Raw genomic sequence first — 27,831 nt, 5'->3', positions numbered from 1 at the left:
CAATAACAAGGCATTGCAGGACGTACTTGTTTGACACTGCTGTAGGAGCTGGCTTGTGCTGCCTGTGTTGTAGCTGAAGCCAGGCTGTAGGAACTGCTTGATCCACTGCCACTGTTGCTGGGAATGGATGAAAGGTTGGATCTGTTGACCTGCTGTTGGACCATGGGCCTAACAGTGGCCATGTTGGTGGTTCGTCTGTCCTCACCTCCCTCTGAATCCTTCAGAAACCTTTCGTACTTGTCCAGATATGATGGCCTCTCTGGCAGCAGGTAATAGTGGGTGCTGCTGGCCTTTACACCATCACACATGATAGGCAGGATGCAGGGACTCTTTGCTTGAGCCTGTCCAGTTTCAGTGGAGCCATATTGGCTGTCCCTAGGGAGCTTTATGGGGGCAGACACAAGCTTAGAGGAGGTGCTGGTGGCTGGGGTTGTGGAGGTGGTGGAAGGGGCACAGGAGTATGAAGAGGGGGACAGGCAGGAACCCAAAGAACCAACACAGCACAAGCTGGGCTTCTGCTGGGGGGAGCCAGCATACGGAGCCAGGGGGCTAGGGGCGCGTGAACCGGGCTGGGATACAGCATGGTCTCTGGGTGGAATGCGAGGGGGCCTGCCCCGGTCTTCATCATCCCCTAAAGAGGCTGAGAGCCTGCTGCCGTAGACACCAGCCCGTTTAGACGGCCGCATTGGTGGGATGGGGATTCGAGGTGGTATCTGGGGTTTGTCCTCATAGGAGGAGAAAGGCAGGATGATCTGGCGGTGTGGAGCAAGCGAGTAAGTGGGAATAGGCGAGGAGGGCAGTGAACGGCCGGCTGCAGGCACACGTAGCTTCACCATCGCCTCCCTCTGCAGTTCCTTGAAGATGTCTGCTGACTGTGAGAAGGAGTGGGTCTCCTCTAGTGGCTTGGAGGGCAGAAACAGGTTGTCCTCAACAATGCGCTTGCCCTCACTACCGGGATCTGGATCTCCTTCCTCCAGTCCTAGGTGATACAGAGATAAAGAATAATGCACAATTATTACTTAAAATAATAAATAATTAAATAATTACAAATAATATTTAAATACAAATATGTTAAAATAATGTGATGCTGTAAAAACTACTCTTTATGCAGTAAACAAGTCTTTATACAGAACACTACTCTTTACACAGAAAGCTAATCTTGGTTTCTTTTCACAGATTGGCATCATTTCAATATTTCAACACTACTGTGTTTGAATGATTTTAAGCTCCAGTTATAGACTTTCTAATGCATCTTGGGGCACATTCAAAATGTCAGTCATCTGGCTAGCCAGAATGCATCTTACTACACAAAATCTAGCATTTTTCTATATTTGATGATGATGCTTTATGCAAAACATTCTTATCCTATTTGAAACACAGAATTTAAAAATAACATTTCTAGCCACTTAACCTTATTCACCTCCATTTCAATAAGTACTTGCTAGGAAGCGCCCTCTAGCATTTGTTAGTCATTTTTGATATAATGGGAGAAACGTAAGGAGGCCAGGTTATTCATATACTGGCACTTGCATTATGTTGTATGAGGATAAATAAATACTGCTTTTGAAAAGCTATCATCCAATACCTTGTTTATCTAGTCAGTCATTTTTTAAAAAGTAAATCAGGTGAGCCTGGAGTTCACAGAGAAATTCAGCAACCAAACCTGTGTTCTTCTAACTGTGGCGTTCTGAACATCATATAACTACTTTATTATTAGCAAAGTTTTTTTTTTTTTACTTTACTGTATTTCATGGCTGCCATAAACTTCCGTCCAGAACTGTACTTTTCTGAACCGCCTTACCTTCCACCTCATCGTACTTCTGCTCAGCCATACTGTTGTTCTGCCCTGCGGAGGCATTTATGGAACGGACCTCCACGTCCTCCTGCTCCTCACACTCAAAGGCCACCTCATCGTAGGCTGGAAGTGGAGGAAGGGGACGAGTGTCCCAGTCCACCACAGGTGTAGGGTGGAGAGGGTTGGGCAGACTGCGGTAGGGGCTATGGGGTGGTGCTGCATCCAGAATGGAGGAGCTGGAGGCTGAGAGCGGCTGCTGGGTGGTGCTAGAGTTGGGTGTTTCAGTAATGGGGGAGGGTGAGGCTGAGCTGAAGCTGTCATCTCCAAAGTCGATAAGTGAGACCTCACTGAGGCGGTCGCTGGGGTTGGAGCTCTCCCATGGCCGTAGGCGCAGCCCTAGATACGCCGGTGTCTTTAGAGAAAGCTTCTTTATCCCCGTCACTATCAGATCATCATCATCGTCCAACACTGAGTCGTAGAACGGCTCTGAGTACAGCAAATAAACACTTGTTAATTTTACTGGACAACTGAAAATGATATGAACATCTAAGAAGAGCTACATATGTAAAACGCAAGTCGAGGTATAAATTATGAAAATTATGTAAAATACCCATCCCTATTGGAAAGTGTGACAGATCCAGAGGAAGAACTCAAAAACAGAGAAGGTGCTTACTTTTGAGATAAACAGAAGGCTGAGGAGGCCGAGGAGGAGGTTGCTCTGAGTGAAGAAAAGAAGATCCAGAAAGTCAAACACAAACAGTATAACATAAGAAACATAAGAAAAATAAATATTTTCATCAACTAGAGCCTAAAACTTTGACTGCTCACTCACTTTTGGCTCGGTTGGGTAATTTAGTGGGCCGGGCAGTGTTTGGATCCCAAGAGCTTCCAAGGACATCAGGGGGATCCATAGGGTTACCTAGGTAGAGACTACATGCAAAAGACAAAGAGAGAGCTAAAAATGATTGTTGAGAAAGTTAATATCACTGCTATCACAAGCTGTAGTATATTTTAAATGACAAAAACTGAAGTTGCATTGTGGAGCCAAAATGAAATAATGTGCTAAAGTCTAGTGTCTAGCCAATCCACAGAAGAAAATTGGATAATAGAACTTAAAAATAAAAAACTAAGAACATTAAGTCAAGATTTCCAGCAACAGAATTCCAGCCCTAGACTAAAAGCCACAGCCAACAAAGAATACATAATAACCAAAAGACCAGTAAGGAAAGTGCATGAATCGGAAACGACAGTAAAAGGAAGACATGTTGGACAATGACACCTTACTCATCAATTTTATCGGGGGCACCCCAGCTGCGGTGTGGGTCCGTGTCTCCGTGGCCCGTGTGGATGAAACTGTGTTTGAGAGGCCTGCTGATGTCATGGGCAGACAGTCCTGCTACAGAGGTCACCACATTTCTGGGGAACTGACCCACCTTCAGAGTCTGTCTATTCTGCCCTCGCCACCAGTAGTTCTCTGCCCTACAATCAAGAGAAAATATTTAATTCAAGCCAGAAAACCATTAAACTGCCCAGCTTTTATTACCCGGATGACAGAAAGAAAAAAAACAAAAACAAAAACAAACAAACAAAAACTCCACAACATCCTCCTACCACACCATTCCTCACTCATCAAGTGTTGTTCACTGACTTTGTAATTGGTCACGTGATTGAAGCCACACTTTGTAATGAAGAAAACTCTCCAAATGGAAGCAAGTAATAATTCTTTGATTTCCTATTTAACACTGTTTGATGTATTGGACAATTGTTTTCACTTTGCTCACATTAACTGATGCAACGTTTTTGCCCAGGAATATTATACTATATTGTATTATAATATACTATAGAATGGTCAATAATTCCCAAAAAAGACATGTTCTGAAATGATGTTATTTTTTTCTTTAGTCCTTATAATTATATACTCTGTCTGTGTAACAGTCTGTATAATTCATATACTCACAGGGCTTGGGACAAAATTGGGGATTACCAAAAACCCCTATAAAAATCTGAAGTAGACTACACCACTGACAAGTAGATCAATAGAGAACCCTAATTTCCATGGCTATGCTAGGAGTAGCTAGGTCTGACAATATATGAACAACTACTGCCTGCATCTTATTATGAAACTGAAGCATTTTGTTTGGGAAACATTTTTCCAAATTCCAAGAGCAAAAAAAAAAGTTTTTTACTGTTTAGGCAGAAGGTAGAGATCACACACTGACCTGCCTTCAATAATGGTGATGACATCATTGGCATGAATCTTTAGCTTGTCTGGCTCATCAAAATCCTGCAGAGCTCTCATATCTGTTGGCATGGTCTACAAACACAAAATATATACAGCAATATTATTACAGAGATTCTAACCAGCATGAGCTGGATAAAGCTAAATAATGTAATCTCCATTTTAATCCAATCGGAACTCACCTCCACAAGGAAGTCCCTGAGGGCCACAAATGTAGGCCTATCTTCAGGTTTTGGAGACCAGCTCTGCAGCATGACGTTGTAGATGTCTTGTGGACAATCCTCTGGTTTAGCCAGCCTCTCACCTTCTTTATCAATCTTATGCAGGATCTGAAGGAAGAGATTTAATCTAGTTTTCAGCACTGAATGCATTTCGTGATGTTAGACTACTGCTGATTGGTTGCAAGTAAACTTTAGAGTAGAGCAGAGTAACAAATAAAGTTAAGTTAGGTACCCAACTGGTTAACTGCATTAAGCAAGTCAGTATGAGTAATGTCAGGTGCAAACCTGGCTGCCATTGAGGCCGAGCCATGGCTCCTGGCCATGAGTGAACATCTCCCAAAGGGTCACTCCAAACATCCAGGTATCGCTAGCATGGGAGAAGTGGCGTGTTTTTAGGCTCTCTGGCGCACACCTGTTAGAGAGGGAGAGAAAAGACAAGAAAGAGGAGACAATAAAGACAGCATCCCCACACTGTGAGTTACACTTATGTTACTTTCAGCCTTAGTCGACTTCCCTTTACTCATTGCTGTTAAAAGGGACATATATGTGTGGCTAGTTTGGTATTTTCTGTGTATTAAGCACAGCTTAGAAGAGAAGCTTAGTCTTTCTGTGACTTGGTATAACTGAGTACATGGTGGTTTCTTGCCACAGCAGATGTGTACTTGTCAGCATGGATGGTAAAACAGAACGGGGCAGTGCTAAATGTAATGCTAAAAGGGAATAGTGAGGACTGCACTGTGACATGGTCCCCATGTGGCGTCCAAACGGCAAGTGCATGAATAGTGAATTGAGTTTTGGAGAAATGCAGTTAAAGAGTGTAGCTACAGCACTTCATATGAGCATTTTAAACTGTTTATCCTCATCCTACCCTTATCAGATACCTACAGGTATATGTGTTACAGTATTTATTTGTTCTCTGGCATTTAAAGCCAATTAAAACAGGACTAAACTGGCAGGTGAATTTACAGCAGTGGTGTAAAAGTGAATTACACTCTACAACTGGAGGCAAACCCAGCAACAAAAATACCAACTAAAACACAAGCTGCAAAAACAACCATGGACCATGGACCTATCTGATGTGGAACTTGCAATGTGGACATTCAGTCCACAAGCCCGCTTTAAGAAACCAATCCAATTTCTCTAAATCCTCTCACCAGGCAAAGGGAACTTTATGGTGCTCCTGCATGACATAATGGTCATCGTTCTTGGGCAGAGCCCTCATCAAACCGAAGTCTCCAATCTTGACCAGGTCGTTGGAAGCCAGCAGGATGTTGCGAGCGGCCAGGTCACGGTGGATGAAGCGGCGGGATTCCAGATAGGCCATGCCACAGGCAATCTGCACTGTGTAGCGGCACAGCACCGAGATCAGGATATGACCCTGCCTTTTCCTCAGTCTGTCCAGCAGAGAGCCCAGCGGAGCCAGCTCAGTCACCTGGACAATAAAACACATCAGCCTCTAAAATGAACACACTGCACATACATGCAGCAACATTCTGCACACATATTCATAAATCATAAACCTTCAAATAAAAAAAATACACTTATTGCTTATGTGGTTTGGTTTCTGCCATCCATTGTATAACATTCTGACACAGTATGATAATAGCATGGAAATTATGCTGAATAGCAATAACCCATAGCAGCGGCCATGTCTAATCTTGGCAACAGTAAAACTACATGACATACCATCTTCATAGGGTGTGTGAGGACCACTCCATACAGGCGTATGAGGTTTTGGTGGTCCAGAGAATGCATGGCATTGACTTCTTGTATGAAATCATCCAGACCCCCCTCTGACTGGTCCAGCAAATCTGTCTTCAAGCACTTTACTGCAACATTTAGCTGTAACAGAATCACAAAAAAATATATATTATTAACATCCACAAATTCTCATCTCTTCCCTCAAAGTCCCATGTTCTCCCTTTAACCCAGTTAACACGGTCCTTAGTCCTAGCTCCACTTATGAAGGAGAGGTCTGGCTTTCTAGCTTAAAGCAAAAGCCACCTGAACTCCCAAGTACTTCTACAGGAATACGCTCTTCCCATTCCCATACCATAGTCATATGCTGAGTGCATGGGCCAGACATTAACAGAAAGACCAAAAAGACAATGTTTTGGAACTTTATCAAAATATGTGTGTCAAAATAGTATGTCAAAGTATGTCAAAACATGCTTCATCAAGCTGTAAAGCATGTTCTCGTTAGTATGTCAAATTATTGTAATCCAAGAACACGTGTTAATATGTATTATGTACCATGCAGTGTAGACATTATACATATAGCTTTTTATTTCAGTAATGTTAATTATATGAATGGATAATAGCACATAAAGACATGCTTAATCAATCAGAATTGCTCATTCTTCCACACCATCTGTTTTGATACATTTGCCTCCATTGGCACAGAGCAACTGAGAACAGAACTGCAGGGCCTGTATGCTCTAAATAGGCCAGCACACAGACCATCTGCCTTTCTCACTCCACTCTGCAGCACGATAAGGCTAAAAAAACATCCTGCAATTATATAGATATGCAGTGTGAATGTGAATGGAATTTCATTATATCAAAAGCCATCTGATGTAATGACATTAATTGCCATCACTGAATCACACGAATCCCTCAATTCATCCACACACCCACAGAAATACTTATCTGGAACATCTGATGCTGATTAGCACAAGTAGCATACCACATTATCATTACAAAAATCCAAAACTGCCATAACAATAAGAACAAGCATACATTGTACAGCCCTACTCACCACTCTTCCAGAGGGGGCCTGCCACTCCCCCCTCTTCACCACCCCAAAAGAGCCGTCTCCCAGCTTTTCAAACAGTGTGAGGTCCCGGTCGCTGATGAGGCAGGTGAGGGCGGATGGCTGACTCTCGCCCTGGCTAGGGGTGGGCGATGAACCTCGGAACACAGCATTGGTCTGGGATTCCGATTCAGGCCGCTTCCCGGTAAAAACCTGCTGACCCAGGTACAAAGACTACAGCTGAGAGTGATTCCACCTGCCTCTGACTCATCCACAGCACTGAGCAATCACAGTAATGAGTCAAAATGAATCATGGTGAAATCCTAATGCACTGAATCATGATTGAATAAAATGGCTGCAATGTCAGAGATTTCTGTCACGATTATTTAGACAACTCTTATTAAACAAAAACAGTCAAGTGAAACACTTAATGCCAGAATATCAAAATAAAGTGAGATTAGTAAGATGAGGGTGAAACTGCCTAAGGATCCTGGTGAAACCACAGCATACCTTGCTCATCCAGGACTTGCGTTTACACAGCGCTCTCCTTCTCTTTACGGCTTCCCACAGCCGTCTCTGACCTTCAGAACAAAGAAGAGCGAGAAAGTGTCTTCTATCATTTAGTATAGTTAATAACAGAGTTATAATTTAGTGATTAAGTGTACATCTGAAGCTAACTACAGATGGCCACCTTTTCTTGTCCAGTGCCATTCTTGAAATCCTAAATATCTGCCTAAATATTTTTTAAACATTTACCAGATGCTTTTGTTTAGTGATGAACAAGCATCGTACAGAATTCTGGTTTGGTATTTGACAGCTCTTCTTGGCAGAATTGGTAGAATTCAAATAATTGTTTGTTATCCTGGTATGAACTCGAGATTCCCAGCCACTCAAAACATGAAATGTTAGCCTGCTTTATCCATTCAACAACCTCCTTTGATGGCTGAAACACCCAAATGTGCCTATGTTTCAACCACCTACATAATGGTTTGAGGTCATGTTAAAGAAATTCATAAGTAGTCCTACTTTTTTACCATTCTATCCACTTTGTACAAATGTACAAGTTCCACTGGTAGCAAAACAGCCTCAGAGCATGATGCTATCACCACCATGCTTAACAGATGGGACAGTGTTCTTGGTCTGGAGTGCCTCACCTTTACATCTTCGACCTTCTTCGACATACCTTAAATCATTGTGACCAAGCAACCAATCCTTTATTGGATCTGACCATAAAACTTTCATCCAGAAGACCTCTTCTTTACCTATGTGGTCAGCTGCAAACTTTAGTTACGCTTGTAGGTGTATATTGTGGAGCAGTCCATAGCGATATAAAACTTTCCTGACTGCAGACAGGAACACTGGTGTCACAGCAGCTGCAGAATCGGCTCCAAGATACTTTTGCGGCTCATATAACTCTATGATCATCATTCTCAGATCTGCACTAAGCTCCTTAAACTTTCATATTGTGCTGTGTGTTGGTCAATCCAGGGATCCAATAAGTGCAGTCAAAACAACCTCCTTTTATGTGGGCACAGAGAAGATACCAGCTGTATTCAATGATGATTACTAACAGAGGCCCTGGCCTTGGCAAGTTAAAAGATTCTTTCTGCACCACTGAATTAATCATCTAAGTGGATGTATTTATATTTTTGGATCTGTATGTATAATTCTGACCTGGTGTTGGTATTGGGAATTGTAATCTAATTCATTTTTAATCTAATCAATTTTATCTAATCAGTTTTCTGTCTATTAAAGTGGTGTTACATGCTGATTCTGCCCCAGTTCAAACTGTTTAAAGAAATCATTAAAAGCCCAAAATTACCATGACATTCATGTACATGATAAGTGTATGTGAACTTCTGTCCACAACTATATCATATTCATGATCTTCCATTGTATTTCCTCATATTGCATTTCCTCAATTTCATGCATTCATGCATACAGAGGTACTGGTACCAGTTTTTCCCCTTTGCACATGAACTGTAGCCACTTAATATAACTGATGTATTTAGTTCATAGTTCATATAAAGTTCAAATCTGCTTCACACCCAGCCTGCCTGCCAAATCAGCACAAACATCCTGGTAAAAGTGGCATGGCTTGACATGTCAAAGAAGGGTAAAGAGGCAATTTCCCACCAGATAAATGAGATAAGTGAGTCACCCTATGAAACACTTGAGTCACAGGTAAAAAAAAAACTTAACGAACGCTCTCCCCTGAGTAATTTCTGAACTCATTCAGCTCTTACAGACATGTTCTGTGCATGGGTGACTAAGACCTGACACTAGCAGCGTAAGAGTGGGTGGTTTTGGCAGGGGGATTGACGTAGATCTGCCCTGCACCCACCTGGCCTTCCCATGCCAATCTTTTCCAGATCCTCATTCTTGACATAGTCGAAGTGTGAGAGGCGTGTGACGTTCAGGTCGTCACGGATACGAAGGAAGTATTGCTGGAGCTGCACATCGGTCAGCAGCTCCATGAGCCACTCCGTCCCCTCATCCGACTGCATCGCTCCTCCAACTGCCTGCACAAACACACACACGAAAATTACTATTCAGGAAGTTCATTTATACGTTCAGTGGAGCAGATGGATGCTAGCGTTTTCAGGGTGCTCCCGTATCTGTGTTACCTTCTGGCTCTCTCCTTTTAATGAGGCTGTTGCAGTCAGACCTGCCGGAGTCGTCAGACACACTCTGGTACTGCTCAACATTCTCTGCTCTCCATAAACTCCTCTCAGAACTAACTCTCTCTTTTTATCTTCTCTGAGTAAATGGCCACCCAGCCCGACCTGCTGGAAGATTGCCCCGTTGAGGTCCCCTCTACTTGTGTCAGACCAGCTGCCACCTACCAATCCGACCATCAGGCCCCCCACCCCCCACCACCCATACCAGACCAGTGGCACACCCTCCTACCACTGTTACTTGTCTAATGACCATGTTAAAACCTAAATGGACTCTTAACTATCTGCCACTATTAATATCACCACTATTAACAATCTACACCATGATTATTATATTATGATTATGATCAGAGCAGTTCAACAGTATAGATGGTTTGGTAACTTTTATCAATAATGTTTAAATAGCTCTGACCAGAGGAGGATAGATTGGTTCTCCTTGTGAGTCATGAGTGTGGCTAAGCTCCTGTATGCTAAATAGGAGGATATATACTATTACAATGTTTTTTTGTAACACCTTTAAAAGAGCATTAGTAGGTTTGCCACTCCCTTTTTTCTATTTCAAATCTGTAAAACATCTAGAACATAATAAATAATACTATTTTAGAAATGACATCAGCACCTGTGTATTTGGTGTCCAAAAAACCTGCTTAAAAAACAGCACCTTGGCCCTTATCTGTGTTTACACTGATCTCCAGTCAGTGTCCATAAAACACTCTCCAGCACTCCAGCACTCTCCACATAACAAATGGAGTTGATTAGGGGTGAGGTAAAAATGGGATTCTTAGATGCACTGGTTGTGGCCATGGTTGTTGCTTCTGGATTGGGTGCCATGCCCACACGCTAAACCTCTCAGCGAGCACTTAAGTTGCCCACTGTGCCAAGGCAAATAGGGAGGGTAAAACCTTATAAACCCATATTTTTTGTTAATAAAATGTCTTGAAAATTCATTATGGATCATTATAAATACTAATAAAAGTATCAAGTAGAGTCACTCGGTGAGAAAAAAGAAATCCTGTACAGAAGAGAAAGATATTATGATTTTTTAATTATGCTATTGTAAATCTCTTAATTGTAATGGAATCGAATCATGAGTTGGCTACAAATACACCCTTAGAATAGATACATGTTTCTCATTTAGACAGCTGAGTAAAGTAAAGCTTTAGGTGAACCATCTTTAGAGAAATATATGTTACACTGGTCAGCTGCAGATAATGATGCTAACTAGCTAACACAAGTAGTGAATGATAGAAGCTCATTACGCAAAAAATAATCAAGGCATTGAATACACTGGACTTTCTACATCTACAGCTGCAAATCATTATGCAACAAATTAAACTGTCAAGAAGCCTAATGTTGTAGTTGACAGCACCATACATCAGTGTGAAATGCTAACACCATCACAATGTAAGAATTTGATGCCCACTCTGGCCAAACATTACTGCTTTACCAGGAAGATTTTGTAGTGTTTAGCATGAGTAGACAATAAATATTTCTATTACAAAAAAGATTTTAGAGGTGTGCTATGTGTTCATGGCCAACAATGAATGAATGAATCTAAAGGGGGAAAAAAGTAACCGCTACATGAATCTTGACTAATCCTCCTTTAACAGCCCTTACTTGCCACTTAGCATCCATATATGAACTATACAAACTGTAAGAACTGGGGACTAAAAGTAATGCTTTGGAACCTTTGGGACAGCACTGTGATTGTAGTAAAGTGTAGAAACTGCAGAATATTTATTTTCATGTAACCATTTGGAGTGGGTGATATGGCATTAAAGCAGCATTATGCAAAAACAGTTCCTCCTCGTCTCCCACTGTCTTAAAATACTAATCACACTATGAGCCCCTCTTATGGACAGCTGTAAATGTGCATTTGTTGACAGGCTCTGAATCTGAAGTGAAAGAATCATGTGAACTGAAGCGGTAGAGGAAGGTTATGCATCGTTACGCAGTTCTCAAGAGAGGCCTCAAGCACGCTTCACTAAAGTCAAGTGCAGTAGCAGTGTCCCTGACCTGGAGTGGCAATGATAGAGATGCTATTCTTTATCACTGCCACTCTATCATTGTTAAAAAATATATATTTTTTAGCTGTTTTTTGAGGTAAAAATACTACATAATGTTGCTTTAATACAATAATCACAATATTCACAGTTTCATGCTGGACAATATATTTAATTAGTTGGATGGTTAGAAAATAATCAGTGGTCGTTCAAAGACTAGGAGTAAAAGTGATATTTCACACACTGCCCTGCAGTAATTTATCATGACTCATCATGATTTATTATGATGATGAATAACATCCTACTGCTTAGCCCTATTACCAAGGTATTTAAAGAAGACCTAATGGTAAGGAAGCTATTGGAGATGGCACAATGCCATTATTTCTTTTCTGATACAGGTGCTAAAACTGAAGTCATATTTCAACTATAGATAAAAAAAAAAATAAAAAAAAACTCTTCACTTCAGATAAGCATCTAAAAGTAGGCCATCATTGTATTGTATTTGGTGTCCAAAAAACCTGCTTAAAAAACAGCACCTTGGCCCTTATCTGTGTTTACACTGATCTCCAGTCAGTGTCCATAAAACACTCTCCAGCACTCCAGCACTCTCCACATAACAAATGGAGTTGATTAGGGGTGAGGTAAAAATGGGATTCTTAGATGCACTGGTTGTGGCCATGGTTGTTGCTTCTGGATTGGGTGCCATGCCCACACGCTAAACCTCTCGTCTCCCACTGTCTTAAAATACTAATCACACTATGAGCCCCTCTTATGGACAGCTGTAAATGTGCATTTGTTGACAGGCTCTGAATCTGAAGTGAAAGAATCATGTGAACTGAAGCGGTAGAGGAAGGTTATGCATCGTTACGCAGTTCTCAAGAGAGGCCTCAAGCACGCTTCACTAAAGTCAAGTGCAGTAGCAGTGTCCCTGACCTGGAGTGGCAATGATAGAGATGCTATTCTTTATCACTGCCACTCTATCATTGTTAAAAAATATATATTTTTTAGCTGTTTTTTGAGGTAAAAATACTACATAATGTTGCTTTAATACAATAATCACAATATTTACAGTTTCATGCTGGACAATATATTTAATTAGTTGGATGGTTAGAAAATAATCAGTGGTCGTTCAAAGACTAGGAGTAAAAGTGATATTTCACACACTGCCCTGCAGTAATTTATCATGACTCATCATGATTTATTATGATGATGAATAACATCCTACTGCTTAGCCCTATTACCAAGGTATTTAAAGAAGACCTAATGGTAAGGAAGCTATTGGAGATGGCACAATGCCATTATTTCTTTTCTGATACAGGTGCTAAAACTGAAGTCATATTTCAACTATAGATAAAAAAAAAATAAAAAAAAACTCTTCACTTCAGATAAGCATCTAAAAGTAGGCCATCATGCTCAAACAACTGGAACACTCTGCTACCCAACATGAAGAAACACACAGCTAACAACATAAAATCACACACTGAGAGTGTGTGATGCTTCAGGCTAGATTTGTTACAGGATCAGATGCATTTCCCTACAATACCCAGTTCAGCATGTCCAGATTTTCTTTATGCCAATACACCCAACCCCATCTCTAGCAATAGCCTAACAGTCTCCTCATCACAACAGCAAACAGACCACTCACTCTGACCCTTACCTGTTCCGTCTCATTGTTCTGCGGACGATACTCTGAAGCTCCCCCCATTTCCACTGGAAATGCTGCGAGCGTGTGAGCAGAGAAAGTGCTCCGGATCGGGCTCCCACAGGACGTGTCCCGATTTCACACTGATTGTTGACTGTCGCCCTCGTAGCACAGAGATTGCACTATGCTACTCTTCAGCTGCTGTACTTCACAAGCCTAGCTAAAACCTTGCTGTACAGATTTGAAGGTGTTTCTTCTCTGCATGATTTCAATACCTGAATTATAAATTAGCATTCTGGGTCAGCATTCTGGCTGAGCAAGGTCAGTGCAACCTCCGTCCTTAGCATGAAACCATCAAACAAAAACCTTAATCCATCCTTTCTGTTCCTCTCCCTGGTCACTTTGTCTTCTTCTGGTTCTTCACTGCTGCCCTCTTCCCATGCAGCAGCATGCCTGCCTCATTTTAGCTGAGTCACTGCAGACTGCGAAGCTCGAGGCAAACCTCAGTACATCTCTACTGCTCCCTGTCTGACCGTTTAGCCACCCAGCCACTCTTACTGCCCTCAAACCGCCTAGACTCAGATAAAGGCTGAGTCACTGGATGCACAGAATTAATATCCAGGAACAACCCACAAGCAAGACTTTTTGGGAAAGGGTTGGTGGAGAGTTGAAATGCCAACTGACCATTTCAGGTTTTCTTAAAGACGCCAAGGAATGGACGCACTGTCTAATTCTGACTAATGTGTATAAATAATAAGTATGTTATTCTGGTTATGGTGAAAAATGCTCAGCTTATGTTTAACAAGCCTAACCATTTTACAACCCTGTTATTTTGCCTCCGATTGTGGTAATAATCGTACTGGCTTGTTAACATCACTCCAGTGACCCACAGCCGACCCACATGGCCCAGCAAACCTTAGCTTTTGTAATTATTTACAGGTCTCTGTATTGTGTTGCTGTCCAGGTGGTGCAGTGTGCAGTTAGGCTGGGGTTACAATACACAATTTTCATCATGATTTAAGCCATGATTCTCAGTGATTGGGACAGAGATGACAGTTGGAGAGAGGGGTGCAGACTCAGATTTTTTGCAAACCAGTCAGAGCATTTTTTTTTCTGACCCTTGCAGTGTATACTGGTCAGTGACTCAGTTTGAATGGGCCTTGTCAATAGCCGATTAGTACAAAAAGTGCAGGATTTGGCAGTTTCTTATTTTAATTTTACATTCCACCTTAAATGATGCAGCAGCCACATTCTGGCACTAGTACATGCCCAATACTGCGGCACCATTTAAGGTGGAATGGAAATTCGTATAAGAAGCTCGTACGCTGGGTAGCCTCCAATATGTGCTGTGCTACTCACCTCCAACTCCCTCTGTAGTCCCAACCGCAACCTCACCTAAAGGCATTTGTTTACCTTTCTTTCTGTTTGGTTCAGCGCAAATGGTGACATGAATCTGCATATCCTAGGTAATGCGAGGTACAAGTGTGAGTTTTGGGATGTGGTCAGTTTGGTTCAGGAGCAGGTAAAATCGTGTAGGGAATGATGTCAAGTGAAAAACCAACTGAGAGTGCCAACCTCACAAAAATGTCCCAAACAAACCAGCAAGCTTTGTTAAATAAACATTTCCTCAGCAGTAGTGAAGTACAGTTTAGGTAGCTGGTGTAACTACAGAACAGTGTAAGAGTAGTACTTTCATGTGTAATGTAATTTCAGTGTTACAGTTCTGTATCCATTTATCTGATTATATCTGATTATCAATCCATTTACATTTACGTCATTCAGGAGACGCTCCTATCCAGAGTGACTTACAAAAGTGCTTTGCTATTTACCCATGAATAACCTTTGAATAGGCTAAAAATTCAAAGATACCCCTACAATTGAATAGCTCAATATTTCAGCACATTCATCCTCTTTTATTTTCCTTTAAATCAGATTTCTTACCATTTTCTAACATCTGCAAATGTGTTCAAACAGAACTAAACAAGAGGACATTAAAACAAATAATTGCATTATGTGCAGTAAAGGGGCTCTGCATTAAAGAAAACAGCGATAATAAGATATCAGATAGAGTGAGCAGTCCTAGCTAGTGTAGTCCTGCCCCACACTTTAATGATGTGTTGATTGAATGATTAAATGGTCACTGTAGAACAAAGCCCTGTAGGCTGCACGTTGTGGTTGTTACACAAAATCACAGCAAGCTCAGTTTTTTCATTAAGATGCTTTCCTTCCTTACCAAATCAAAACCATTTGATTTTTTACAGTTTCTACACACACGACACAAACACACTCTCCTGCTCTGCTCAGCACTCCTCAATTATTTAGCCTCCACATTGAGCAGGAAAAAGAGCATGACTAGAGGAGGGAATGGAGAGATAAGATAGAGCATGAGTGAGAGAGAAGGAAGGACAGAGCAAGAGAAAGATATGGTGAGAAAAACAGAAAATATAGACAGGGAGGAAAAGAGAGAGACAGGGAGAGAATGAGACTTAAGAGTAAGAGTGAGACAAGGGAGAAAGGAGAGAGCAAGAGAAAGAGAATTAAAGAAGAAAGAGTGAGAGAATTAAGGGTAGACATTAATAAAGAAAGCAAGGGAGTGTGAAATTTTTATATACAGTGAGTCCAAGAAGTATTTGATCCCTTGCTGATTTTCTTCGTTGGCCCACTAATAAAGACATGATCATTCTATACTTTTAATGGTAGATGTATTCTTACATGGAGAGACAGAATATTAAAAAGAAAATCCAGAAAATAAATCTAAGGAATATATATTAATTGATTTGTATTTCATGGAGTGAAATAAGTATTTGATCCCTTAGTATTCATTAGCAGTTCTGGCTTTTACAGACCAGTTAGACACTCCCAATCAACTTGTTACCTGACCTGAAGCCACCTGTTCTCACTAATCACTTGTGTGAAAAACACCTGTCCACAGAATCAGACAGATCACACAGATTTCAAGTCTCCAACATGGGTAAAACCAAAGAGCTGTCACAGGACCTCAGAGTCAGAATTGTTGACCTTCACAAAGCTGGAATGGGCTACAAAAAGATTAGTAAGGTGTTGGATGTGAAAGTAACAACTATTGGTGCAATTATCAGAAAGTTTAAAGAGTATAACATGACAATCAACAGACCTCGGCCCGGTGCTCCAAAGAAGATTTCGCCTCGTGGGGTGGCAATGATGCTGAGAACAGTCAGAAATCGTCCTGCAACCACTCGGCAGGAGTTAGCAAATGACCTGAAGGCAGCTGGGACCACAGTTTGCAAGGAAACAATTGGCAACACTTTGCGCAACAATGGATTCACATCCTGCAGTGCCCGAAAGGTACCCCTGCTGAAGAGAGCACATGTGGAGGCGCGCCTCAAGTATGCCAATGATCATTTGAAAGATGAACCAAGTTATTGGGAGAAGGTTTTGTGGTCAGACGAGACCAAAATTGAACTTTTTGGCCTCAACTCCACCCGCCATGTGTGGAGGAAGAAAAATGCTGCCTATGACCCCAAGAACACTGTGCCCACCGTCAAGCATGGAGGTGGAAGCATAATGTTTTGGGGGTGTTTCTCTGCCAAGGGTACAGGGCTACTTCACCGCATCACTGGGAAGATGGATGGAGCCATGTACCGCACAATCCTGAGGGACAACCTCCTCCCCTCTGCCAGGGATCTGAAAATGGGCCGTGGTTGGGTCTTCCAACATGATAACGACCCTAAACATACAGCAAAGGCAACAAAGGATTGGCTCAAGAAAAATCACATTAAGGTCATGGAGTGGCCCAGCCAGTCGCCAGACCTCAATCCGATCGAAAATCTATGGAGGGAGCTGAAGGTCAGAGTTGCCAAGCGACAGCCCACCAACCTTCATGATTTAGAGAGGATCTGCAAAGAAGAGTGGGCCAAAATTCCCCCTGGTGTGTGTGCTAAACTTGTGGTTAACTACAACAAACGTCTCACCGCTGTGCTTGCAAACAAAGGCTTTGCCACTAAGTATTGAGTGTGTTTGGCAAGAGGGATCAAATACTTATTTTCCTCATTGAAATACAAATTAATTAAAATATATTCTTTAAAATTATATTCTGGATTTTTGTCTTGATATTCTGTCTCTCCATGTTAGAATATATCTACCATTAAAAGTGCAGAAGGATAGTGTCTTTATTAGTGGGCAAACAAAGAAAATCAGCAAGGGATCAAATACTTCTTGGAATCACTGTATATACAAACATTTTTTGTCTGTTTTTAGTTTGTAACTGTTCTGTACACTATGTAAATGCCTCTGGAAAAAATGACCAATATAAGTGTTCTTAATTACTTAATAAACTTGAATTTTACATAAATTTCCATTCAAAGTTTTTGCCTTCTCCTGTAAAGTAACCATTTAGTAGATACATGTTTTTCATCGGACAATGACAATATATTTCATATACAGTCACAGGCTTGAGCTATTTAGGTCTGTTTTGGCCGTTGCACCTGCACTTAAGGAATCTAAAACTTAACTTTGTGAGGTATTAGTGTCCCTTGCTAGGGTTACATGCTTGCATGAAGGTTTTAGGGTCGGTTTTGTATTCTCGGGTGGATGAAGAGTTTTTCAAAGATGCTGCTGAAGCCAGGGAAAAGATCTACATTTAAAAAAAAAATCTGATAAATAAGAATGAGGTACTTACAATTTGTGCTACAAAAAACACAGCTGTTGAAGACAAATACTTTTTTAAATTCAAAGAATCCAAGATGGTTTTATCCAAGATGGTTATAAACCTCCTGCAACATTGTGCAATGGTATAACCCCTATAGAAGTCAGTGAGGCTCCAATTTAGGGCATTCTAAATATGAAGGACTATATATAGGTCTAGTCTATTCCCGTAAGCCAGGAATTTGCTCTATAGAGCATACCTCAAGGTCTTACAGTAGAGTAGCAGTGCTACTAGCAGAAGACTGTTACAATAATAAACTGTCCTCTGTTGTGGTCTCACCGTTAGCTTAAGAACAGTGTGGTCAGGAAACATGTCAGGAACTGCCCAACTGTTGACACAGGCTTAAGAGGTCTGGGAACACAACTACAACCAGAGTTCTTATTTCAGAAAAAAAACAACCCGTTCATATTGCTATTTATACAACTTCCTCTATATTGACCAATGTATGCAACATCACAAACACATGAACAAATATCCAGCCCTTAATACAAGCTATAAGACCAAATGCCTTAACTGCAAAGTATTTGATGAATGGCTCTGGCCTAGTACTGTGTAGTACAGAGCCTAGACCCCTGCAAAAAACTATATTTTGGTGGGAAGCAATGGTTTGGGCTTTTTGTTTGGTGTTTGGACCAGTTAAATTTTAGACACTCAAGTATTAGGATCAGCAAAAGTCTAGGCCAGCAATGGTTTAAGGCTTCTAGTGTTAGAACCAGTTACTGTTCGGTTCATCTAGTGTCAGGACTAGAAATGGTTTGAACAAGCAGGAGTCAGCTAGAATTTATGTTATTACTAAGGTATTACATTTTTGGGTGTGTGTGGGGGGGTTAGACTGTGTAGTGTTTAGACCAACAAAGTGTTGGGCCAGTGAGAGTGTAGGGTATCTAGTGTTTAGACCAACAAAGTGTTGAGCCTGTGAGAGTGTAGGTCATCTAGTGTTTGGACCAACAAAGTTTTGGGCCAGTGAGAGTGTAGGGCATCTAGTGTTTAGACCAACAAAGTGTTGGGCCAGTGAGAGTGTAGGGCATCTAGTGTTTAGACCAACAAAGTGTTGGGCCAGTGAGAGTGTAGGGCATCTAGTGTTTAGACCAACAAAGTGTTGAGCCTGTGAGAGTGTAGGTCATCTAGTGTTTGGACCAACAAAGTTTTGGGCCAGTGAGAGTGTAGGGCATCTAGTGTTTAGACCAACAAAGTTTTGGGCCAGTGAGACTGTAAGTCATCTAGTGTAAGGACCAACAAAGTTTTGGGCCAGTGAGACTGTAAGTCATCTAGTGTTTGGACCAACAAAGTTTTGGGCCAGTGAGACTGTAGGTCATCTAGTGTTTAGACCAACAAAGTTTTGGGCCAGTGAGAATGTAGGTCATCTAGTGTTTAGACCAACAAAGTTTTGGGCCAGTGAGAGTGTAGGGCATCTAGTGTAAGGACCAACAAAGTTTTGGGCCACTGAGAGTGTAGGTCATCTAGTGTAAGGACCAACAAAGTTTTGGGCCAGTGAGAGTGTAGGTCATCTAGTGTAAGGACCAACAAAGTTTTTGGCCACTGAGAGTGTAGGTCATCTAGTGTTTAGACCAACAAAGTTTTTGGCCAGTGAGGGTGTAAGTCATCTAGTGTTTAGACCAACAAAGCTTTGGGCCAGTGAGAGTGTAGGTCATCTAGTGTAAGGACCAACAAAGTTTTGGGCCAGTGAGAGTATAGGTCATCTAGTGTAAGGACCAACAACGTTTTTGGCCAGTGAGAGTGTAGGTCATCTAGTGTAAGGACCAACAACGTTTTTGGCCAGTGAGAGTATAGGTCATCTAGTGTAAGGACCAACAACGTTTTTGGCCAGTGAGAGTGTAGGTCATCTAGTGTTTAGACCAACAAAGTTTTGGGCCAGTGAGACTGTAAGTCATCTAGTGTTTGGACCAACAAAGTTTTGGGCCAGTGAGAGTGTAGGTCATCTAGTGTTTAGACCAACAAAGTTTTGGGCCAGTGAGAGTGTAGGTCATCTAGTGTAAGGACCAACAAAGTTTTGGGCCACTGAGAGTGTAGGTCCTCTAGTGTAAGGACCAACAAAGTTTTGGGCCACTGAGAGTGTAGGGCATCTAGTGTTTAGACCAACAACGTTTTTGGCCAGTGAGAGTGTAAGTCATCTAGTGTAAGGACCAACAAAGTTTTGGGCCAGTGAGAGTGTAGGGCATCTAGTCTAAGGACCAACAAAGTTTTGGGCCAGTGAGAGTGTAGGTCATCTAGTGTAAGGACCAACAAAGTTTTGGGCCAGTGAGAGTGTAGGGCATCTAGTGTTTAGACCAACAATGTTTTGGGCCAGTGAGACTGTAGGTCATCTAGTGTTTAGACCAACAAAGTTTTGGGCCAGTGAGAATGTAGGTCATCTAGTGTTTAGACCAACAAAGTTTTGGGCCAGTGAGAGTGTAGGGCATCTAGTGTAAGGACCAACAAAGTTTTGGGCCACTGAGAGTGTAGGTCATCTAGTGTAAGGACCAACAAAGTTTTGGGCCAGTGAGAGTGTAGGTCATCTAGTGTAAGGACCAACAAAGTTTTTGGCCACTGAGAGTGTAGGTCATCTAGTGTTTAGACCAACAAAGTTTTTGGCCAGTGAGGGTGTAAGTCATCTAGTGTTTAGACCAACAAAGCTTTGGGCCAGTGAGAGTGTAGGTCATCTAGTGTAAGGACCAACAAAGTTTTGGGCCAGTAAGAGTATAGGTCATCTAGTGTAAGGACCAACAACGTTTTTGGCCAGTGAGAGTGTAGGTCATCTAGTGTAAGGACCAACAACGTTTTTGGCCAGTGAGAGTATAGGTCATCTAGTGTAAGGACCAACAACGTTTTTGGCCAGTGAGAGTGTAGGTCATCTAGTGTTTAGACCAACAAAGTTTTGGGCCAGTGAGACTGTAAGTCATCTAGTGTTTGGACCAACAAAGTTTTGGGCCAGTGAGAGTGTAGGTCATCTAGTGTTTAGACCAACAAAGTTTTGGGCCAGTGAGAGTGTAGGTCATCTAGTGTAAGGACCAACAAAGTTTTGGGCCACTGAGAGTGTAGGTCCTCTAGTGTAAGGACCAACAAAGTTTTGGGCCACTGAGAGTGTAGGGCATCTAGTGTTTAGACCAACAACGTTTTTGGCCAGTGAGAGTGTAAGTCATCTAGTGTAAGGACCAACAAAGTTTTGGGCCAGTGAGAGTGTAGGGCATCTAGTCTAAGGACCAACAAAGTTTTGGGCCAGTGAGAGTGTAGGTCATCTAGTGTAAGGACCAACAAAGTTTTGGGCCAGTGAGAGTGTAGGGCATCTAGTGTTTAGACCAACAATGTTTTTGGCCAGTGAGAGTGTAGGTCATCTAGTGTAAGGACCAACAAAGTTTTGGGCCACTGAGAGTGTAGGTCATCTAGTGTAAGGACCAACAAAGTTTTGGGCCAGTGAGAGTGTAGGTCATCTAGTGTTTAGACCAACAAAGTTTTGAGCCAGTGAGAGTGTAGGGCATCTAGTGTTTGGACCAACAAAGTTTTGGGCCAGTGAGAGTGTAGGTCAGCTAGTGTAAGGACCAACAAGGTTTTGGGCCAGTGAGAGTGTAGGGCATCTAGTGTTTAGACCAACAAAATTTTGGGCCAGTGAGAGTGTAGGTCATCTAGTGTAAGGACCAACAAAGTTTTGGGCCACTGAGAGTGTAGGTCCTCTAGTGTAAGGACCAACAAAGTTTTTGGCCAGTGAGAGTGTAGGGCATCTAGTGTTTAGACCAACAACGTTTTTGGCCAGTGAGAGTGTAAGTCATCTAGTGTAAGGACCAACAAAGTTTTGGGCCAGTGAGAGTGTAGGGCATCTAGTGTAAGGACCAACAAAGTTTTGGGCCAGTGAGAGTGTAGGTCATCTAGTGTAAGGACCAACAAAGTTTTGGGCCAGTGAGAGTGTAGGGCATCTAGTGTTTAGACCAACAACGTTTTTGGCCAGTGAGAGTGTAAGTCATCTAGTGTAAGGACCAACAAAGTTTTGGGCCACTGAGAGTGTAGGTCATCTAGTGTAAGGACCAACAAAGTTTTGGGCCAGTGAGAGTGTAGGTCATCTAGTGTAAGGACCAACAAAGTTTTGAGCCAGTGAGAGTGTAGGGCATCTAGTGTTTGGACCAACAAAGTTTTGGGCCAGTGAGAGTGTAGGTCATCTAGTGTAAGGACCAACAAGGTTTTGGGCCAGTGAGAGTGTAGGGCATCTAGTGTTTAGACCAACAAAGTTTTGGGCCAGTGAGAGTGTAGGTCATCTAGTGTAAGGACCAACAAAGTTTTGGGCCAGTAAGAGTATAGGTCATCTAGTGTAAGGACCAACAATGTTTTTGGCCAGTGAGAGTGTAGGTCATCTAGTGTAAGGACCAACAACGTTTTTGGCCAGTGAGAGTATAGGTCATCTAGTGTAAGGACCAACAACGTTTTTGGCCAGTGAGAGTGTAGGGCATCTAGTGTTTAGACCAACAACATTTTTGGCCAGTGAGAGTGTAGGTCATCTAGTGTTTAGACCAACAAAGTTTTGGGCCAGTGAGACTGTAAGTCATCTAGTGTTTGGACCAACAAAGTTTTGGGCCAGTGAGAGTGTAGGTCATCTAGTGTTTAGACCAACAAAGTTTTGGGCCAGTGAGAGTGTAGGTCATCTAGTGTAAGGACCAACAAAGTTTTGGGCCACTGAGAGTGTAGGTCCTCTAGTGTAAGGACCAACAAAGTTTTTGGCCAGTGAGAGTGTAGGGCATCTAGTGTAAGGACCAACAAAGTTTTGGGCCACTGAGAGTGTAGGTCATCTAGTGTAAGGACCAACAAAGTTTTGGGCCAGTGAGAGTGTAGGTCATCTAGTGTAAGGACCAACAAAGTTTTGAGCCAGTGAGAGTGTAGGGCATCTAGTGTTTGGACCAACAAAGTTTTGGGCCAGTGAGAGTGTAGGTCATCTAGTGTAAGGACCAACAAGGTTTTGGGCCAGTGAGAGTGTAGGGCATCTAGTGTTTGGACCAACAAAGTTTTGGGCCAGTGAGAGTGTAGGTCATCTAGTGTAAGGACCAACAAAGTTTTGGGCCACTGAGAGTGTAGGTCCTCTAGTGTAAGGACCAACAAAGTTTTTGGCCAGTGAGAGTGTAGGGCATCTAGTGTTTAGACCAACAACGTTTTTGGCCAGTGAGAGTGTAAGTCATCTAGTGTAAGGACCAACAAAGTTTTGGGCCAGTGAGAGTGTAGGGCATCTAGTGTAAGGACCAACAAGGTTTTGGGCCAGTGAGAGTGTAGGTCATCTAGTGTAAGGACCAACAAAGTTTTGGGCCAGTGAGAGTGTAGGGCATCTAGTGTTTAGACCAACAACGTTTTTGGCCAGTGAGAGTGTAAGTCATCTAGTGTAAGGACCAACCAAGTTTTGGGCCACTGAGAGTGTAGGTCATCTAGTGTAAGGACCAACAAAGTTTTGGGCCAGTGAGAGTGTAGGTCATCTAGTGTAAGGACCAACAAAGTTTTGAGCCAGTGAGAGTGTAGGGCATCTAGTGTTTGGACCAACAAAGTTTTGGGCCAGTGAGAGTGTAGGTCATCTAGTGTAAGGACCAACAAGGTTTTGGGCCAGTGAGAGTGTAGGGCATCTAGTGTTTAGACCAACAAAGTTTTGGGCCAGTGAGAGTGTAGGTCATCTAGTGTAAGGACCAACAAAGTTTTGGGCCAGTAAGAGTATAGGTCATCTAGTGTAAGGACCAACAATGTTTTTGGCCAGTGAGAGTGTAGGTCATCTAGTGTAAGGACCAACAACGTTTTTGGCCAGTGAGAGTATAGGTCATCTAGTGTAAGGACCAACAACGTTTTTGGCCAGTGAGAGTGTAGGGCATCTAGTGTTTAGACCAACAACATTTTTGGCCAGTGAGAGTGTAGGTCATCTAGTGTTTAGACCAACAAAGTTTTGGGCCAGTGAGACTGTAAGTCATCTAGTGTTTAGATCAACAACGTTTTTGGCCAGTGAGAGTGTAAATCATCTAGTGTAAGGACCAACAAAGTTTTGGGCCAGTGAGAGTGTAGGGCATCTAGTGTAAGGACCAACAAAGTTTTGGGCCAGTGAGAGTGTAGGTCATCTAGTGTAAGGACCAACAAAGTTTTGGGCCAGTGAGAGTGTAGGGCATCTAGTGTTTAGACCAACAAAGTGTTGGGCCAGTGAGAGTGTAGGGCATCTAGTGTTTAGACCAACAAAGTGTTGAGCCTGTGAGAGTGTAGGTCATCTAGTGTTTGGACCAACAAAGTTTTGGGCCAGTGAGACTGTAAGTCATCTAGTGTAAGGACCAACAAAGTTTTGGGCCAGTGAGACTGTAAGTCATCTAGTGTTTGGACCAACAAAGTTTTGGGCCAGTGAGACTGTAGGTCATCTAGTGTTTAGACCAACAAAGTTTTGGGCCAGTGAGAATGTAGGTCATCTAGTGTTTAGACCAACAAAGTTTTGGGCCAGTGAGAGTGTAGGGCATCTAGTGTAAGGACCAACAAAGTTTTGGGCCACTGAGAGTGTAGGTCATCTAGTGTAAGGACCAACAAAGTTTTGGGCCAGTGAGAGTGTAGGTCATCTAGTGTAAGGACCAACAAAGTTTTTGGCCACTGAGAGTGTAGGTCATCTAGTGTTTAGACCAACAAAGTTTTTGGCCAGTGAGGGTGTAAGTCATCTAGTGTTTAGACCAACAAAGCTTTGGGCCAGTGAGAGTGTAGGTCATCTAGTGTAAGGACCAACAAAGTTTTGGGCCAGTAAGAGTATAGGTCATCTAGTGTAAGGACCAACAACGTTTTTGGCCAGTGAGAGTGTAGGTCATCTAGTGTAAGGACCAACAACGTTTTTGGCCAGTGAGAGTATAGGTCATCTAGTGTAAGGACCAACAACGTTTTTGGCCAGTGAGAGTGTAGGTCATCTAGTGTTTAGACCAACAAAGTTTTGGGCCAGTGAGACTGTAAGTCATCTAGTGTTTGGACCAACAAAGTTTTGGGCCAGTGAGAGTGTAGGTCATCTAGTGTTTAGACCAACAAAGTTTTGGGCCAGTGAGAGTGTAGGTCATCTAGTGTAAGGACCAACAAAGTTTTGGGCCACTGAGAGTGTAGGTCCTCTAGTGTAAGGACCAACAAAGTTTTGGGCCACTGAGAGTGTAGGGCATCTAGTGTTTAGACCAACAACGTTTTTGGCCAGTGAGAGTGTAAGTCATCTAGTGTAAGGACCAACAAAGTTTTGGGCCAGTGAGAGTGTAGGGCATCTAGTCTAAGGACCAACAAAGTTTTGGGCCAGTGAGAGTGTAGGTCATCTAGTGTAAGGACCAACAAAGTTTTGGGCCAGTGAGAGTGTAGGGCATCTAGTGTTTAGACCAACAATGTTTTGGGCCAGTGAGACTGTAGGTCATCTAGTGTTTAGACCAACAAAGTTTTGGGCCAGTGAGAATGTAGGTCATCTAGTGTTTAGACCAACAAAGTTTTGGGCCAGTGAGAGTGTAGGGCATCTAGTGTAAGGACCAACAAAGTTTTGGGCCACTGAGAGTGTAGGTCATCTAGTGTAAGGACCAACAAAGTTTTGGGCCAGTGAGAGTGTAGGTCATCTAGTGTAAGGACCAACAAAGTTTTTGGCCACTGAGAGTGTAGGTCATCTAGTGTTTAGACCAACAAAGTTTTTGGCCAGTGAGGGTGTAAGTCATCTAGTGTTTAGACCAACAAAGCTTTGGGCCAGTGAGAGTGTAGGTCATCTAGTGTAAGGACCAACAAAGTTTTGGGCCAGTAAGAGTATAGGTCATCTAGTGTAAGGACCAACAACGTTTTTGGCCAGTGAGAGTGTAGGTCATCTAGTGTAAGGACCAACAACGTTTTTGGCCAGTGAGAGTATAGGTCATCTAGTGTAAGGACCAACAACGTTTTTGGCCAGTGAGAGTGTAGGTCATCTAGTGTTTAGACCAACAAAGTTTTGGGCCAGTGAGACTGTAAGTCATCTAGTGTTTGGACCAACAAAGTTTTGGGCCAGTGAGAGTGTAGGTCATCTAGTGTTTAGACCAACAAAGTTTTGGGCCAGTGAGAGTGTAGGTCATCTAGTGTAAGGACCAACAAAGTTTTGGGCCACTGAGAGTGTAGGTCCTCTAGTGTAAGGACCAACAAAGTTTTGGGCCACTGAGAGTGTAGGGCATCTAGTGTTTAGACCAACAACGTTTTTGGCCAGTGAGAGTGTAAGTCATCTAGTGTAAGGACCAACAAAGTTTTGGGCCAGTGAGAGTGTAGGGCATCTAGTCTAAGGACCAACAAAGTTTTGGGCCAGTGAGAGTGTAGGTCATCTAGTGTAAGGACCAACAAAGTTTTGGGCCAGTGAGAGTGTAGGGCATCTAGTGTTTAGACCAACAATGTTTTTGGCCAGTGAGAGTGTAGGTCATCTAGTGTAAGGACCAACAAAGTTTTGGGCCACTGAGAGTGTAGGTCATCTAGTGTAAGGACCAACAAAGTTTTGGGCCAGTGAGAGTGTAGGTCATCTAGTGTTTAGACCAACAAAGTTTTGAGCCAGTGAGAGTGTAGGGCATCTAGTGTTTGGACCAACAAAGTTTTGGGCCAGTGAGAGTGTAGGTCAGCTAGTGTAAGGACCAACAAGGTTTTGGGCCAGTGAGAGTGTAGGGCATCTAGTGTTTAGACCAACAAAATTTTGGGCCAGTGAGAGTGTAGGTCATCTAGTGTAAGGACCAACAAAGTTTTGGGCCACTGAGAGTGTAGGTCCTCTAGTGTAAGGACCAACAAAGTTTTTGGCCAGTGAGAGTGTAGGGCATCTAGTGTTTAGACCAACAACGTTTTTGGCCAGTGAGAGTGTAAGTCATCTAGTGTAAGGACCAACAAAGTTTTGGGCCAGTGAGAGTGTAGGGCATCTAGTGTAAGGACCAACAAAGTTTTGGGCCAGTGAGAGTGTAGGTCATCTAGTGTAAGGACCAACAAAGTTTTGGGCCAGTGAGAGTGTAGGGCATCTAGTGTTTAGACCAACAACGTTTTTGGCCAGTGAGAGTGTAAGTCATCTAGTGTAAGGACCAACAAAGTTTTGGGCCACTGAGAGTGTAGGTCATCTAGTGTAAGGACCAACAAAGTTTTGGGCCAGTGAGAGTGTAGGTCATCTAGTGTAAGGACCAACAAAGTTTTGAGCCAGTGAGAGTGTAGGGCATCTAGTGTTTGGACCAACAAAGTTTTGGGCCAGTGAGAGTGTAGGTCATCTAGTGTAAGGACCAACAAGGTTTTGGGCCAGTGAGAGTGTAGGGCATCTAGTGTTTAGACCAACAAAGTTTTGGGCCAGTGAGAGTGTAGGTCATCTAGTGTAAGGACCAACAAAGTTTTGGGCCAGTAAGAGTATAGGTCATCTAGTGTAAGGACCAACAATGTTTTTGGCCAGTGAGAGTGTAGGTCATCTAGTGTAAGGACCAACAACGTTTTTGGCCAGTGAGAGTATAGGTCATCTAGTGTAAGGACCAACAACGTTTTTGGCCAGTGAGAGTGTAGGGCATCTAGTGTTTAGACCAACAACATTTTTGGCCAGTGAGAGTGTAGGTCATCTAGTGTTTAGACCAACAAAGTTTTGGGCCAGTGAGACTGTAAGTCATCTAGTGTTTGGACCAACAAAGTTTTGGGCCAGTGAGAGTGTAGGTCATCTAGTGTTTAGACCAACAAAGTTTTGGGCCAGTGAGAGTGTAGGTCATCTAGTGTAAGGACCAACAAAGTTTTGGGCCACTGAGAGTGTAGGTCCTCTAGTGTAAGGACCAACAAAGTTTTTGGCCAGTGAGAGTGTAGGGCATCTAGTGTAAGGACCAACAAAGTTTTGGGCCACTGAGAGTGTAGGTCATCTAGT

At 42.5% G+C, this 27,831-nt stretch overlaps 1 protein-coding gene across 3 annotated transcripts in view; it reads right to left on the bottom strand.

Annotated features, from left to right (window-relative positions):
- The window catches only part of tnk2a (tyrosine kinase, non-receptor, 2a), a 38,328-nt gene that overhangs the window by 3,618 nt on the left and 6,879 nt on the right, over positions 1–27,831 (bottom strand). The window contains exons 1-14 of one of the 3 annotated variants that reach the window (XM_072690285.1): positions 13,346–13,887; positions 9,352–9,529; positions 7,518–7,588; positions 7,014–7,241; positions 5,942–6,097; positions 5,410–5,687; positions 4,541–4,667; positions 4,217–4,363; positions 4,015–4,109; positions 3,080–3,274; positions 2,628–2,725; positions 2,469–2,513; positions 1,802–2,281; positions 27–979 (exon numbers count right to left, since the gene is read on the bottom strand). In XM_072690285.1, coding sequence (XP_072546386.1) covers positions 27–979; positions 1,802–2,281; positions 2,469–2,513; positions 2,628–2,725; positions 3,080–3,274; positions 4,015–4,109; positions 4,217–4,363; positions 4,541–4,667; positions 5,410–5,687; positions 5,942–6,097; positions 7,014–7,241; positions 7,518–7,588; positions 9,352–9,529; positions 13,346–13,393 — 3,099 coding nt within the window. In that variant the 5' untranslated portion in view covers positions 13,394–13,887. Of the gene's footprint in view, positions 1–26; positions 980–1,801; positions 2,282–2,468; positions 2,514–2,627; positions 2,726–3,079; positions 3,275–4,014; positions 4,110–4,216; positions 4,364–4,540; positions 4,668–5,409; positions 5,688–5,941; positions 6,098–7,013; positions 7,242–7,517; positions 7,589–9,351; positions 9,530–13,345; positions 13,888–27,831 lie in introns of those variants that run through there. The other 2 variants (XM_072690291.1, XM_072690301.1) reach the window with 2 other exon arrangements.

This window comes from Salminus brasiliensis, chromosome 1 (genome assembly GCF_030463535.1).
Source record: "Salminus brasiliensis chromosome 1, fSalBra1.hap2, whole genome shotgun sequence".
Lineage (NCBI taxonomy): Eukaryota > Metazoa > Chordata > Actinopteri > Characiformes > Bryconidae > Salminus > Salminus brasiliensis.
This window is presented reverse-complemented; position numbering and strand designations above follow the sequence as displayed.